The 15,073-nt window shown below is 42.4% G+C and overlaps 1 protein-coding gene across 3 annotated transcripts; it reads left to right on the plus strand.

Moving 5' to 3' along the window:
* Positions 1-1,722: 1,722 nt before the first annotated feature.
* Positions 1,723-14,788, plus strand: RNF14 (ring finger protein 14). 3 transcript variants are annotated; one of them, XM_035105371.2, is made up of 10 exons: positions 1,723-1,798; positions 3,426-3,577; positions 4,860-5,022; positions 7,892-8,043; positions 9,590-10,096; positions 10,806-11,034; positions 11,487-11,522; positions 11,879-12,051; positions 12,536-12,666; positions 13,034-14,788. In XM_035105371.2, exons 3-10 carry the CDS (start codon positions 4,869-4,871, stop codon positions 13,083-13,085), a joined length of 1,434 nt encoding a protein of 477 aa, XP_034961262.1. In that variant the 5' UTR covers positions 1,723-1,798; positions 3,426-3,577; positions 4,860-4,868; the 3' UTR covers positions 13,086-14,788. The 3 variants fall into 3 exon arrangements, with proteins under 3 accessions (XP_034961262.1, XP_034961264.1, XP_034961263.1); XM_035105372.2 differs by lacking the exon at positions 1,723-1,798 and adding an exon at positions 1,808-2,001; XM_035105373.2 differs by lacking the exon at positions 11,487-11,522.
* Positions 14,789-15,073: the final 285 nt, after the last annotated feature.

Raw genomic sequence — 15,073 nt, forward strand, 5'->3', positions numbered from 1 at the left:
ACAACAAAACTTCGATGCTGTTGTATCCTACACTAGATAAACTGACCAATATTGTACATCCCATTTTGCAGAGAGAGAAGGACAGATATGTGAATGTTGCACCATGTTTTATACAAACTAGCCTTCTAAAGAGGTGTGTGTGTTGAGGGTGATACATGCCTAATTCTCCAATTACACCTACTACGTTATAAGCAGACTATTCCCAATGAAATTAATAGACCTGTTAGTCATGTCCATAAATATCATTGAATCTGAGTAAGGCTAATGGACAGAAGCCACTGAAATCAGTGGACCATTTCAATAGATCTATAATATCAGCATATCTTTCCAGGGACAGTCTCACAATTAGAGAAGCTGTCCCTTTTCTGATGTGATCCCAGAATGTCTGTGTTTTCCTTTTTCCTGGCCTTCACATCCCGGGAGAAGTGTGCATGCACACAAAAGCTCATACCAATGACAAACTTAGTTGGTCTCTAAGGTGCTACTGGAAGGAAATTTTCTATTTTATTTTTGTTTTATTTTTGTGTGTGTAGGTGCAAAACTAGGTCCTGCTTATCCTGAAAATAAAATCCCTGTACCAAATTAAAGAAATGGCAAAGCTGGCACAAAAACCCTATAATTTTGAAGGAAAAGGTTACCAATCCACTTTAAATTCTTTCATTGCAATGCTTCAGCAACCAGCCATTTCTTTGGAAACAGTTTATTCCTTTACTGTAAATGGAGTCTTACACGGTCTACTCAGAAATAAGTGCCACTGTTTTCAATGGAGCTTATTCACAGGTAACTCGAACTAAGTCCCACTGAGTTCAGTCGGATTTACTTTCTAACCAGTCTCTCATTTTCTATTATTATTATTTATTTATTTATTTATTTATTATATCTCACCTTTTTCCCTGTCAGCGACTCAAGGCAGCTTATTGCTAAAACTTCACTTCGTTCCATTCATCTGTGGAAGATGTTGCACACGATCCCTTCCCTCGCACATTTTTTTCTTTACAACAACCCTGTGAGGTACCGGTAGGTGAGGCAGAGCCACCAATGTCAGTGTGTACTGTATATGGCGTCTTATATGTGCAGGAGATCAAACGCACGAGAAGCTTCCTAATGGAGAATAGGATGTCCCTATTTTCATCAGGGAAATGTTGGGAGGGTATGTGCTATCGCCCTGAGATTAATAACAGTTTAGACTGCAGTTCTAACCCCATTTGCTTGTAGGGTGTAAGTCGTACCAAACTCAAAGGGAATGACTTAAGCACCACTTAAAGGTGCTTATGATGCCACGATCGCACTTTTCAGCAAACATTCGCCTATTCAACTGTTTTGTGGGCGAAACGCAACGTCACAGACCCGGATCTCCACGTCGCGCCGTAATCACACACTGCTGCTAAGATGCAGCAGAGCCAAACTACCCACCCCAAACGATACACAGGTTATTTACGACAAGTGAAACTGATTTCGGCAAAAAGGGCTTCTTGCCAAACACGTTTGCAATCAAGCCACGTTCCAAAGCGGCCAGAAAGTTCTCACTGGGGTCGGGAGGGCGATCCCACCCCCCGAAAAAAAACCCTGCTCAGCGGGACACGAACGCGGCTGCCGCTCCATTAACTTCCAACCCCTCCAAGAACGTTAAGATGGAGACCTCCAGTCAAACCGGAAGCCGAGGGGCGCGCATGACCCGTAGGCTGGCAACCATGCGGCTCCTCTATCCTCTCTCTCTCTCCCCCCCCCTGCCGCTCTAGGAGTCGGAGCCGGAAGCCGAGGCCAGGAGACTTGGGTGAGGGAGGGGCCGCTTCAGCTGGTGAGTGACGGGTCGGGGCCGGGGTCTCAGCGCGCGCCTGCGAGGCGAGCGAAGCCCCTGCTCTGCTCCTGGCGGCGCCTTCTGGGGGCTTATGGCGGGGCTGGACCGTCCACGGGAGCTAGCAGGGGGATTTGCCGAGAGGAGAGGCACGCTAGCGCGGCTCAGGCGTTTCCGTGTGCACCGGCGGGGTCTGCCACGCCCAGGTTTCGTGACTCTTCGGGGTCTGGCCGGAAGCTAAGCACAGCCTCTTGGGGGGATTCTCTAGGTTTCCTGAACACGGTGCTTCTGTTGTAGGGAAATGCAGTTTTCTTCCCCCCAACAGTGAAGTCTAATGATTTGCACACCTGCTTTTGTCCCCAGCTACTATAGCTGAAAGTCCTACATGCTGGCATTTTGAGTGTCACTGACACCAAAAGGATGTAGTTTCCCCGCCCCTTTCTCTGCATTTCTGCTATTTTTGTGTACTGTACTTCTCTCTTAATTCTTTAAGGACTCAGGACATCTAGCTCTTGAGAGCGGTTTGCAGGATTATGGGAGAGCAGGGTTTGGACGATATATCAATATATTGTGCCAAACCAGTTAGTAGTTAACGTTGTAATAAGCGTTTCATAATATACCCCGAATCACAGATGTTTTGTGTGTTCTGTGTAAAAAATCATGACTTGGGAAAAACTGTCATCGCTTCTCTCCTGATTCCTGCCACCTCTGTTGCTTTGTTCCATAAAATAACAGTTTTAACAATATGGTAAAGGTAGTTAACAATGTATGAGTTTTAGACTGCTAAGTAGTAGCAGTTGCCAGGACATGACTCCATTGGCCTCGCCCTCTACATATTTCCACCATTTCAGACATTGTGATAGATCAGTATATCGTGAGGTTGATATAGCGCGATGTTGAAAACCAGCCCTACGCAGTAGCTAAGGGAAGCTAAGGGTTTTTAGACAATGAGTAGGCATTTGTCAGGAATTCCTTGTTCTCCATTATCTTCTGACATGGAGCAGGAGTTTGTAGTACATAGAATTTTGTTGTTGCCTTCTGTTACACCACTATTACTTTGATTTTTGTCTATGCATTAAGGGTTATATCCAGTGATGTCATCCCATTTGGGCAAGGACTTCTGCTTGCACAACAGAGCAACACCCCTCATGTGCTCCTCAAATCTGCTCTGGGGTTCGCCTCAATCCTCCAGATCGTATTTTTTGGGTGGGGGCAAGAGGAAGGAAAGGGACAGCAAGGTTTGTTGCACAAGCCAAAGTCATTGTGCAAATGGAACAACCTCACTGGATACAATCCCAGTGAGTATATGCTCTGGGATGTGCTGCAGAGTTACAAACTAGTCAGATTCACAGTACACTTTTATATGTGCCTGCTCAGAAATAAGCCCCTTTAACTGCAGTGGGAATTACTCCTACTAAATGGGTTTGCTGGTTTAGTAGGGTGGAGCCTTTCTAAATTCAGTAAACCCTGTTGCGGGACTGAAAGCATCCACCAGGAATTTTATATTTTAGCAGTGTAGAAGTACATAATGTAAGAATCATAGAATTGTATAGTTGGAAGGGACCCTGGATGTCAAATAATCCAACCCCCTGAAATTCAGGATTCTTACCTTTTATTTCTTTTTGTGCAGAAAGTAAGTACTAAGCATCATTGACTCTCTGTAGACCACTTAAGACACCAATGCCATTGTCTTCAGCAAGAAGTTGTATTCCTGTTGCCCGAGATATTCAGTGGATAAACAAGTTTGATGATCAGGCCTTACTGATGTGACTAACTAGAAAGGTACCCATTTCTTACAACATTCCTCTGCTAAAATGAAAATCAGAAACATTACACATTGGGGTTGCTTGTGTATTATTGTGTGTAGCTTAAGAAATAACAATTATTTTAATGGAAGAAAATGCATTTTCCATGTACCTTTAAGAAAATATTGCTGTGCTGTCATGATGATGATGATGATGCCACCAGTGTGCATTTCACTTTATCAAGTATGAGGGGATATGTAAGCCCCAAGGAACTTACAAATTTAAAATCTGACACATGAAACTAATCTTCGTGACCAGTTTCCTTCGGGAAATAATAGCCTTTCAGATGAAACGTGTTTGTAATAGGAGCCTGTTACCAATGTTGCTATAAAAATTGGCTTATTGTTATCTGCATGGACTTGCATGGGCTCAAGTACTCCCCCCCCCCACCTGCCACTCCATGAATATTTCAATGCTCATTTCATGGAAAAACAGTTTAGTGTCATGTTGCCATTCAGGATCTCATGGCTTACAATTTTTGAACGTAAGATTGGATTAAACTTTTGTGAGAGCAGTTTGGAATCTGATTGTGACACGACACGATTCTATATCCTGGCTACAAATTTTGCCTGTGTGTAGTAAAACAGATCCTACTGTGAACTACCTTGCTGTCCTGTGGGCAAGCTGTTGCCACTGTGTAACTGTGAATTGCAAAAAAACAGGAATTGCAAAAAACCAAGAATACATATAATCATACAGAGATTGTAAACTTAAAGCCACAAGAGTGTATACAAAGCAACAATCTGTCACAGCATTAAATGTGAGAGTCTTTAAGTTGTAGTCAGAGGTCGGTCATAAATCAGAAGCCAGGACAGGGCCCTGTTTCGGTGTCTTCATCTTCATCAGCTAGGTTTAAAGGGATCATATAAATGTCTCCTATTGTTTCCTGCATTTCTCAGAGTTAACAACTAAGTTTGAGAAGATCAACGTGTATCCTGAGATTCTCTGCATGTATATTTAAATTGCTGACTGCAGCATGCCTTAGCACAGGGTTGGGGAGCCTTCAGCCCTCAGGCCAGTCTTGACCCAGCATGGGTTCCAGTTTTGTCCCTAAGACAATTTTCGTGAACCATGCCTTAATGGGTGGGTGACATCTGCTGCTGGGCAGGTTTGATGGGTACAGTGCAGAAATCCATATTTAACCCCCTTGCCCATTCAGTCCTGCTTTGTTGGTTACATGTGCTCGTTTCCTATGGCCAATACCTTCAGAAGCCAGGAGTCTGCTTAATTTATATTGGGGATATGTTCATCATTAACAGGAACTGTAAATGTCTTCAGAGGACAAAGAAGCTCAAGAAGATGAGCTACTTGCTTTGGCAAGTATTTATGATGAAGATGAATTCAAGAGAGCGCAGTCTGTACAGGGAGGAGAAACTAGAATCTCTGTGGAATTGCCACCAAGCTTCACCATATGTATGAGTGGTGAGTCCATTTCCATGGATACTTACCTTCTTTAAGCTTATTGTAATACTATCGGATGTTCCAAGTGCTTTATTCAAGAAGTAGGGGCTGATACAGGTTAGGTCATGCAACACCTTTGGTTGGTATAGGTCATGGGTAGGCAAACTAAGGCCCCATCGCCTTCTAAATCTGGCCTGCGGATAGTCCAGGAATCACTGTGTTTTTACATAGAATGTGTCCTTTTATTTAAAATGCATCTCTGGGTTATTTGTGGGGCATAGGAATTTGTTCAATCCCCCCCCCCCAAAAATATAGTCTGGCCCCCCACAAGGTCTGAGGGCCGATGGAGTGGCCCCCTGCTGAAAAAGTTTGCTGACCCCTGGTATAGGTTGTGTGAATGTTACATGTTGGTCCTGAGGGTGAACCAGCCCTAAAACATTTAGCTAACTGTAAGTTCTATAAGGCAGGCACCCCCAAACTTCGGCCCTCCAGATGTTTTGGACTACAATTCCCATCTTCCCCGACCACTGGTCCTGTTAGCTAGGGATCATGGGAGTTGTAGGCCAAAACATATGGAGGGCCACAGTTTGGGGATGCCTGCTATAAGGGGTAGTTGCATTGAATGTTAAGAAAGCTGTTCAGGTTATGTGAGATCCCAGTCTGCTTGTATCACACATAATCACAGAGCTCGGTCTTCAAAATAAAATGACCTCTGTAGAGTGGGATTATTTGGGGACAAAATCAATATTGGGCTAAGGCAGTCGCTCCATCAGGGCAAGCATTTTGACTTGCCAGACAGATCAATCTTCCTCCTGCACACTGTTCTGGGGATTCTCCTGAAATCCCCTCCCCCATTTCAGTTTTTTTTGGGGGGGATGGAGGGGAAGCCCCACTGCACAAGCAGAAGTCCTTGCAGAAGGCTTCCGCTGATAGAACTCATTAATTGAATCCCACCCTAGTTTTTGCCTGAATATGGTTGTGCTGGTGTGATGCCAGCACAGAATGAGATGTTGCACAATATTGTGTTTCAATATTGTGTTTCACCCTGCCTGCATCTTTGCTGGCATGGCAACTTAGAGGATTGAAGCTTACTTACACCTAAAGAACTGGACCTCACACTTCTTTTTAAAAAATTATGTGCTTTTCTATTAATTTTTCATTTGAGTAGTATCTTTCATCAGAGCTTCTTAGAAGAGTTCTTGAAATATTAATTGGTAGAAAGAGAGCTGTTGAAGCAATCCTGTCTAATATTGCGTATAAGCATTGGAAGTGATGCTTATGTTTATAAAACAGCTGCTACTGACAGAACCATGCTATTTTTAAGATTGTGAGCTCAACAACTTTTTCCTACCATTCTCTTAATTTGCAATGTTCTTTTTACAGAGCAAAAGAGGGAGGAACAATTTCCTAATAAGATATAAATGATAGACACTGAACTTAAGCTCCTAGTTTTAAGTTTTCCATTACCTTATTTTGAAAGCTTTGTGGATTGCTAGATATGGTTGGTATCATGTTGTTCCCTGAAATATTTTCTGCATACATTTATTTAGTTTGAAATCGTGTGCACAACTAAATTGTCCCACCAATATGAATTGGTCTTAGCACCCAACTGTATGGGACGACAATGCTACTTAGGCTGAATTAGCTTGTCTGGCTTTTCTGTTTTGTTCATGAGCATCTAAACCAGGCTTCCTCAAACTCGGCCCTCCAGATGTTTTTGGCCTAAAACTCCCATGATCCCCAGCTAGCAGGACCAGTGGTCAGGGATGATGGGAATTGTAGTCTCAAAACATCTGGAGGGCTGAGTTTGAGGAAGCCTGGTCTAAACCATTCTCCCTTTGGGGAATTCAGAGAAAGGAATGGGCTTTTTCCCTAAGCCTGTGGTAGCCCACATGGAGCCCTCCATCCCCCTCAGCCAATGCTGCCAGTTGTCAGGGATGATAACATCCACAACATCCACATTGGCTACTCCTGCTCTAATCACTATTGCTTAGAGCAGGGATGGGGAACAGAAAGCCAGATCTGGGAGTAGCCAGCCCAACACCTGACACCATACAACATTAGGTGAGTCAAACTTCAAGCTGAGGTTGCAAAGGAAGAATTTTCCTTTGCAACCTCAGCTTGCAAATCCCTGGCTTGAATTCTTTCTGGGGTTTCAAAGATTTTCTTGTCAACAGAAATTAGCACAAAATTTGAAAAGTGTCCACTTTGGGCTACAAAGGAAGAATCAGGAGCATACTTAGAGTCCACTCCGATTCTTCCTTTGCAGCTGCAGGTTGAATTCAACCTGCAGCTGCAAAGGAAGATTCTTCCTTGAACTTTCCTGTGCCTTTCCTGTGCCATATGACTCAGGAAAGGTGGGTATGGTTTGGCCAAAACAACCTGCCGGGCTTAATTTGTCCCAGAAGACAGAGTTTCCCTGTCAGTGGTTTAGAGACATGCTATTTAGCTAAGGCCTGGTTCAGACATTGCAACAATTGCAGGCTCACATCCTCAGACATAGTTTCTTGTGATGTCTGCATTGGATCAGTGATTGTTTCTACTAACTACAGTTTGCCTCAAAACCACTATTGGAAGCTAGAACTTACCGAGTGGGTGTCTCGTTCTTCTTTGGAGACAAAATATGGTTAGTGATAACCATGGTTTTTGCTTAACACCATAGCAAGCAATGGTTACTGTGAACCAGGAAGTGGAAGAGAGAATTAAAAAACATGTTGGAAGGAGGGACCATGCAATCCAAACACATCTCAGTAGAGTCTGTGTGAACTAGTTTTATAACAGAAATATTTCAGATGAAGGGAAACTTTATGAAACCATATCAAACAATTCTGTTAGGTAGTAGCACAGCTTGTTGCCTCTTCCTGACACTATCAGATTTTTATCTTTTTAGGCAACCTGACAGAGAATCTCCAGAACAGCAAGTTTGAATGCAGAGTTTGTTTTTTGCCTCCGATTGTGCTGCATTTTGAATTCCCACCAGACTACCCGTCAACTTCCCCACCTGTCTTCACCCTCAGTAGCAAGTGGCTTTCCCATGCACAGGTTCGATACAGGTCTTTAACATTCATGTAGTTCACCAGAATGGTAAAATTTCTTGTTAATGATTAATATTGTGGTTGGTTATTAATCTGGATGCAGCAACAAAAAACTACTTAGAAGAAGCTTAAGTGCTATCTAGGAAGAATAGTTTATTCAAACTTCTTAGATGTATCTCTGTCATATCTAAAGTCAGATGGTGTTAGTTTAAAACGTTTTTAATTGTTCTTAAAGCTGCTCTAAATACTTCATGTCCAATGAACTTCAGCATGATTAGCATTGCTTCTTCTTTTGAAAACTCCTACCATAAATTGTGGTTTTCCTTTTCCCTTCTACGTCGTCTATATATGTGCACCCATAATATTGTGCACACAAAGGGTTGTTGTGTGATGTGGGACATGCAGTGTGAATGCTGCACATGATGAGCAACTGTGCTCTCCTAAACATGGTGTGAGTACAGCAAAGTCCCCAGCCTTCTAGTTATCCAAACTCACTTTGCACCCCATGCTTAATTCTAAGTAAATAGTAATCCAGTTTAACAGAACACTGGATTTTCCAATGGTTTTCTTACTCTATATTTAAGACCTAAGTCAGGAAATAAAGGAGTTTCAAAATTTGGCATCAATAACACTAAAAATGCTTCATGAAAGTGAGAGTTAGATGCTGTTGCCTTGCATTAAAGAAATAGCTTTTATTTTAGATCTATAGTTGTTTATGGAAGAGTGAGTGAAGGATGTACATTTTGGTTTTGTTTATTCTATCATGAGAAAAGTATGTGGGTGATAATCCAGTGTGAGTCATGATCAGAGTAGACATTGAAATCAATGGAACTTAGCTCCATTAATTTGAATGGGTATGACGCTTATAAATCATTGCAGAAACAATAGTGGACTGCCAAATGAGACTCCCTTCTTCTTTACTAGAAGTCTTGCCAAATTCTCTCTAGCTTTCCAGCTTACATTTTACCAATGTAATGTTCTATTGGAATGAAGTTTTATGTTTTAACATTGTACACTGCCCTGGTATTTATTACATCTGGCATTTTATAAATAAAATATGAATACAAAGGACACTTAATTGCTTCTGGAATTGTACGTATTTTACACCCTGTGCTGTGGCTGTTCTCAGGAAGACCTCTACATTCTTACTATATTATTAAGGCTGTAGCGCTAAGCTAGGAGCTTCTATTCAGCAGAATGCTCCATTGCACTACATTGAGTTCCAAACTCAGGAAGGAATTCAGCATGGTGCTATGGTAATCATTCTGTCAGTGCAAGCATTTTGGCTTTCCAGATAGAACAATCTGCTGTCTCCTCCCCGTTTGCTATTCTGGGGGTTCTTCTGACCCCCCCCACTAATTGGGGGTGGGGGAGAGAGAAAACCCCTGTTTTGCTAGTGGAATTCCTTTTGTGGGCTTCTTCTAGTGGGGCCCATTACTTGAATCCAACCCCTAATCTTGAAATGGTATGCTTTCTTAAAAGATAAAGTAGGATACAGATTTCAGGAAGTGTAGAAGATGCTCTCACATTGCTGCTGTTTGTTTTTCTTCTAGCTTTCTGCGCTTTGTAAGCATTTGGACAACTTATGGGAAGAAAACAGAGGCTGTGTGATCCTGTTTGCCTGGATGCAGTTTCTCAAGGAAGAAACACTTACATATCTGAACATCAGCTCGCCCTATGAGCCAAAGATATGTGACCAAGGACAAGAGCAAAGCAGGAAAGGCAAAGAGGATGTGGCAGGCGCCGCAGCCGCAGCCGCGCATGAAGAAGCCCTCGATGCAAGAGCAGTGCAGGATGTTGAGTCTCTGTCCAGCTTGATTAGAGAGATTCTGGACTTTGATCAGGCCCAAAGGCAAAAGTGCTTCAACAGTAAAATGTACACGTGCAACGTCTGCTTTTCTGAAAAGCTGGGAAGTGAATGTATGTACTTTATGGAATGCAGGCATGTGTACTGCAGGGCTTGCTTGAAGGACTACTTTGAAATTAAAATCAAAGATGGTGAGGTCCACTACTTGAATTGTCCAGAACCGAAATGTCCTTCCGTTGCTACTCCTGGGCAGGTAACAACAATCATTTCTATGGCAATCCAATAAAAAAAAGAGTTTGGTTTTTAAATGCAGCACTGTTCTCAGCCCCACAATAGATAGGAGTTAACCCAAAGAGGAAAGCCTGGACTTCAACGCAAAATATTTGTGGCTGTAAAGGACTAGGACGGTAGTTTTGTGAAATAGATTTGCACTTAGACTAAGCACAAACTTAAACCCATGTTTCTAGTTTTCTGCAATGAGTTATTAGGTAGATGGCCACAGTTATTTGGAATGGGTGTGCTACCTAGAGCTTTTTGCGAATATTTGATGCTGTCTGGAATTTGACTTGGTCTGGTACTGGAATAACTGGAACACATGTAGATATGCTGTCTTGGGCACTGATTGCTCTCTTCTATGATCTGCTAGCTGAAGTTCCTATGAAAAGGCAACAGGTCTAACTAGAAAGTAGCTGATGAATACCTCAGCAGTGTCTCTTTTGCTTCTCTTAGCAAAGCCATGACTGAATCTTGCTAGGCAAATAAAGCCATTGCAGGTGCCTTCTTTTTCTGATAGTTGAAACTCACCAACACTATGATTTGTATCCAATGGCAGTCAAACCCAGCATAGACCCATTGAAATGAATGGACGTGACTAACTTGGGTTCATTCATTTCAGTGGATCTACTCTTGACTGGAATGTAGTTGGATCCAACCCTAAATTTTATTGATCACCTTCATTTTAGGTAAAAGAGTTGGTGGAAGAGGAACTCTTCGCACGTTACGACCGCCTGCTGCTCCAGTCGAGCTTGGATATGATGGCCGATGTGGTATATTGCCCACGACCATGTTGCCAAACACCTGTAATGCAGGAACCATCTGGCACGATGGGCATCTGTTCCAGGTGCAATTATGCCTTCTGTACGTTGTGTAAGATGACTTACCATGGCGTCTCCCGGTGTAAAGTCACTGCAGGTGAGTTGAACTCAACAAAAGTAGCCTTTTAACTATGGAATGTTTGGAAGTTAAATGTATATACTGTTTGCCTTTTGAGGTAGACACCTTTTTGATGATATTATTTCCATAGGATCATTTAAGTGGAGTTCTCTTAAGGATATAGTTTATTCTGTGGTCTTCCGCATAACATGTTCCTCCCACTGTTTCTGCTGTCTCTCCATTCCACTGGCCTCTTCACCCCATTAGAAGTACTGCCTATAGTTTTGAGATTCTGTTGTGTACAGTCAGGTGTGCACCAGAGTTGGGTGGGGAAACATTTTTCAGCCCAAAGGCTCCATTTCCAACCCTCCAAAGGCCACATGACAGGGCTAGAGGCAGAAGAAGGTGAAGCGAGAAATGTACATTTTACCTTCGTACAGTAGAGCAACTTTCTACACACACCACACACTCCTCTTTTATCTTCTACCCAGGTAAGCCAGAAGCGTTTTCAGACATACTCGATCCAGGTAAAAACGGCCGGGGTGCAAAACAGGGCCATTGAGGGGCATTGCCTGACGAAAGAGGGTGAAGCATGGGGAGAGCCCTAATAGCCAGACAGAGAGGACTGAAGGGCTGTAATCAACTTATTAGTTCAGTGCTGTTAATAAGTTTTGGAAATCAATTTCTGGTGGTGGAATTGATTCAGAACCCGTTGATTGCCTATGATTCAGCTGCTTCACAACCCCTGTTGATTGTTCCATATGGGATAAGCTGACCAGTAATGGCATTTGTTTTGTTTGAGAAGTCAAGTTAGGCACATTTGTGAAGTATGGTTTTGCCAGACTTGACCAGCGCCTTCTGTTCATTCTGTTGTTTCCCTCAGAGAAGTTAGCAGACCTGCGCAAGGAGTACCTTGAAGCAGATGAGGCCACGCAGAAGTTTTTAGAGCAGCGCTATGGGAAAAGGGTGATTCAAAAGACACTGGAGGAAATGGACAGCAAAGAGTGGCTGGAAAAGAATTCCAAATCTTGTCCTTCCTGTGGAACTCCTATAGAGGTGAGAACAGGACAGAGGGGGAAATGCTTCAGAGAATCAAAGGCATTTGTTTTGAGGATACTAACACAGATTCTTATAGGCAAATAACTTAGAACTTTTAATGTTTCCTTCTTTAGCACCCATGCACAGTCCGTTTTGTGGGTAAAAGACAAAGATTTCAAGGTTTCCCTTGAAGCTTTGGTATTGGGGTTCAAAAGCTGTACACACACATATCTGGGGCGAGAAGAATTGCAAGCTGTTTGTACATGTGTTTTTTTCTCTGTGCAATATACTAACACAGCCACCCCCTGTGGAAAGATCTTAAACTGAAATCCTGTGTGATTGTGTGTGTGAGAGAGCAGAGTAACTCCTTTTCCCTAGAAGGGAATCAGCAAGTTTCATATTTTTGAATGTGCTGTGATTACAGCGCAGATGACTGTGGCCTAAGACATAATTGATACTTGAAGTTGTTTGCCTTTGTGTCTTTCTTTCTCTCCACTGTCAGAAGTTGGATGGCTGCAACAAGATGACATGCACTGCTTGTACGCAGTACTTCTGTTGGCTTTGTATGGGTTCTCTGTCAAGAGGAAATCCATATATGCACTTTAATGATCCAGCCTCTCCCTGTTTTAACCGGTATGTATACTTCTGTAATACTGAAACTGTAAAGTTACAACAACTGCATTTGGGGCCAGTTTATTTGGATCAGCAGGAGCTGAAACCTAGAAGGATTTCAGCGCAGATTATGATCTAGTCAGCCCTCTTCCCTGACATGCACTCTTTTGGTGACCAGGCTTTATATACGAGTTTTGTTTGTGCTGAGAACATGCTGACTGAAGTGCTGGAATCCAAAGATGTGCTTTTTCAGCCCATCTGTATGAATAGGTCCTTCAGTAGGAAGGAAGAAGAGGCCAGCAGCTGAACCTCAGAGTGAATGTCTTGTTACGTATAGGTCAGTTTGGATGGTTTCCCGATTCAAGAGTTGCTTTCTTGTGTGTTTCAGGCTGTTTCGAGGTGGGGAAGATGATGGCAACTTCTGGGATGAGGAGGACTAGTCTGTACCCAGATTCAAAAGTGAAAGAAATCAAAGAAAAATGAAGTTGTGCCACACATGCTGTGTTCAAGATTGTACTTAAACATTGGCACTTGAGAAGAGTATGTATAAGCACTGAAAGGTGTTTATAGAACTTTTTTGTTGTTGGTTATCACTAAAAGTCTTCAAACTGGGGCGGGGGAACCATTTCCAGCAAGGGGGCTGGAACTTACCACACAGGCCACTTTGATAGGTGGGCGGGGCTGCCCGCCTGTCACTCAACTGGCATCAAGTGCGGTGCAGGTGGGTGTGGCTAGGGGGGGAAATTCACTTTAAATTTAAATTTGAACTTTAAATTCGCAGGCTGATTTGAAATCCTACGTAATTTCCAGATCTTTGCACCTTGAAAAATTAGAGCAAACTCACTAGAATAACAGTTCTTGCAAATGTCTCTGCTGCCACTGATTATTGTTATTTACCCATACTAAGGAGAAAGTGGCATTATAAATGCACATTGCTATAAAATCAGGGGTCCCTTAATGGTTCTTATTCTAGAACAGCAACTCATTCATGCTAGAATCTATTCCAGCAGGAGTGGAGATCCTCTCTGGCTTATGAACCCAAGAACATGATTTCTTTGATTTTTACCTTTCATTCACCTCCTGAAGCACTTTCCAACACTGAGGTTATTTGAACTTTTGGGACTCTTCCCATGTTAATTTCTGAAGCTGGCCTTCCACACAGTGTATAAATATTTGCCATCCTACTAGCTCACCCTACTGAAGGTCAACAGGTGCTATAAAGTAGCATCATATATATATTAAAATTACATAGAAATTCACTTTCACCATCACACCTGCCTCTAGATAATCTGGTTTACGGCTAAATGATGCACTGGCACAATAAGTCCTCAAACTTTTGCCTGCATGCTAGTTTTCAGGATTGTGTGAGAGGGGCTGCAGCCTCTGCTGGACAACCAGGTTGGCCTCAAGAACTTGCAAAATGGGGAACAAGTGTTCTCGTCTCTGGAGAAGGCTTTGCAGTCAAGGAGGTGTTTATTTCTGCTGCAGAAAGAGATGTATACCCTGGAGGTGCACTAAAAATCTGCATTATCCCAAAAGATGAACTTAAAGGAGAAACGGTTCCATTGTGAAGGGACTAAATCAGTGCACTGTACGTTTAAAGAATTTTGGTGTGCAACCTTAATTTTCACGCAGGCTATATACTGCTAGTATATTTGGTGTAATAAAAAAGGAACCAAAACAGAAAACAAACAAAAACTATTTACTATCCTGCATCCCCAGAAGCTGTAGTTGGTCTTCCCCATGCAGGTCCCCTCCAGCTGTTTTGGATTATTACTCAGTTCTGGCTGGGGCTGATGGGTTTTAGTTCAAAACATTGGAGGGCAGGTTGGGGAAGACTACTCCAAGCAGTAATAGTAAGGAGAGTCCAAGAACATGGGCAATGTTTTGGCACCATGGAGGACTTGGAAGTGGGGGAAGTATATATTCATTGTATATGATGCAATACAGAATTATGGAAACTTTAAAAAATTGTGTTCTCTGGATGGCTTACAATTCTTGCTTTCTCTGATTATGTTTCCTTAGTTCCCAGTCAGCCCCCAACAATGTTCCAATCCATCTTTCCAAATCCTACAGAATAAATGCAACTTGATTGTTTTGGGAAAATGTACAGATTTTAATGTAAAAAAAATTAGTAGCAAAAGCTCCACATTTTCACATTCCATTCTTGGTTACAGATCTTCTTTTTGTTATGCAAACAGATAACATGTTCAGATTTCCTTCTTAGTAACCCTTAAGTTATACAATGCTCTGTTAAGGAGAAATAGACAGCCTCTGTTTTCTCATTTGGTCTTTCAAAAGGGGGCAAACTGACAGTTAGCTTTGCAGCTGAACAATGCTTGGTATAGCTGCATCCTTTGCTACTACCTCACTATTGAGAAAATGATATTTTCCAATAATGTGTTTTGCTGTAGACTGTTCCTGAGAT

The sequence above is a fragment of the Zootoca vivipara genome, chromosome 2 (assembly GCF_963506605.1).
Source record: "Zootoca vivipara chromosome 2, rZooViv1.1, whole genome shotgun sequence".
NCBI lineage: Eukaryota > Metazoa > Chordata > Lepidosauria > Squamata > Lacertidae > Zootoca > Zootoca vivipara.

Coding starts and splice junctions, on each gene's coding strand:
- RNF14 (XM_035105371.2), top strand. CDS start 4,869: ATGTCTTCAGAGGACAAAGAAGCTCAAGAAGATGAGCTACTTGCTTTG. Junction 8,044..9,589: donor AGTGGCTTTCCCATGCACAG/GTTCGATACAGG, acceptor TTTTTCTTCTAG/CTTTCTGCGCTTTGTAAGCA. Junction 11,035..11,486: donor CCGGTGTAAAGTCACTGCAG/GTGAGTTGAACT, acceptor TCTTCTACCCAG/GTAAGCCAGAAGCGTTTTCA.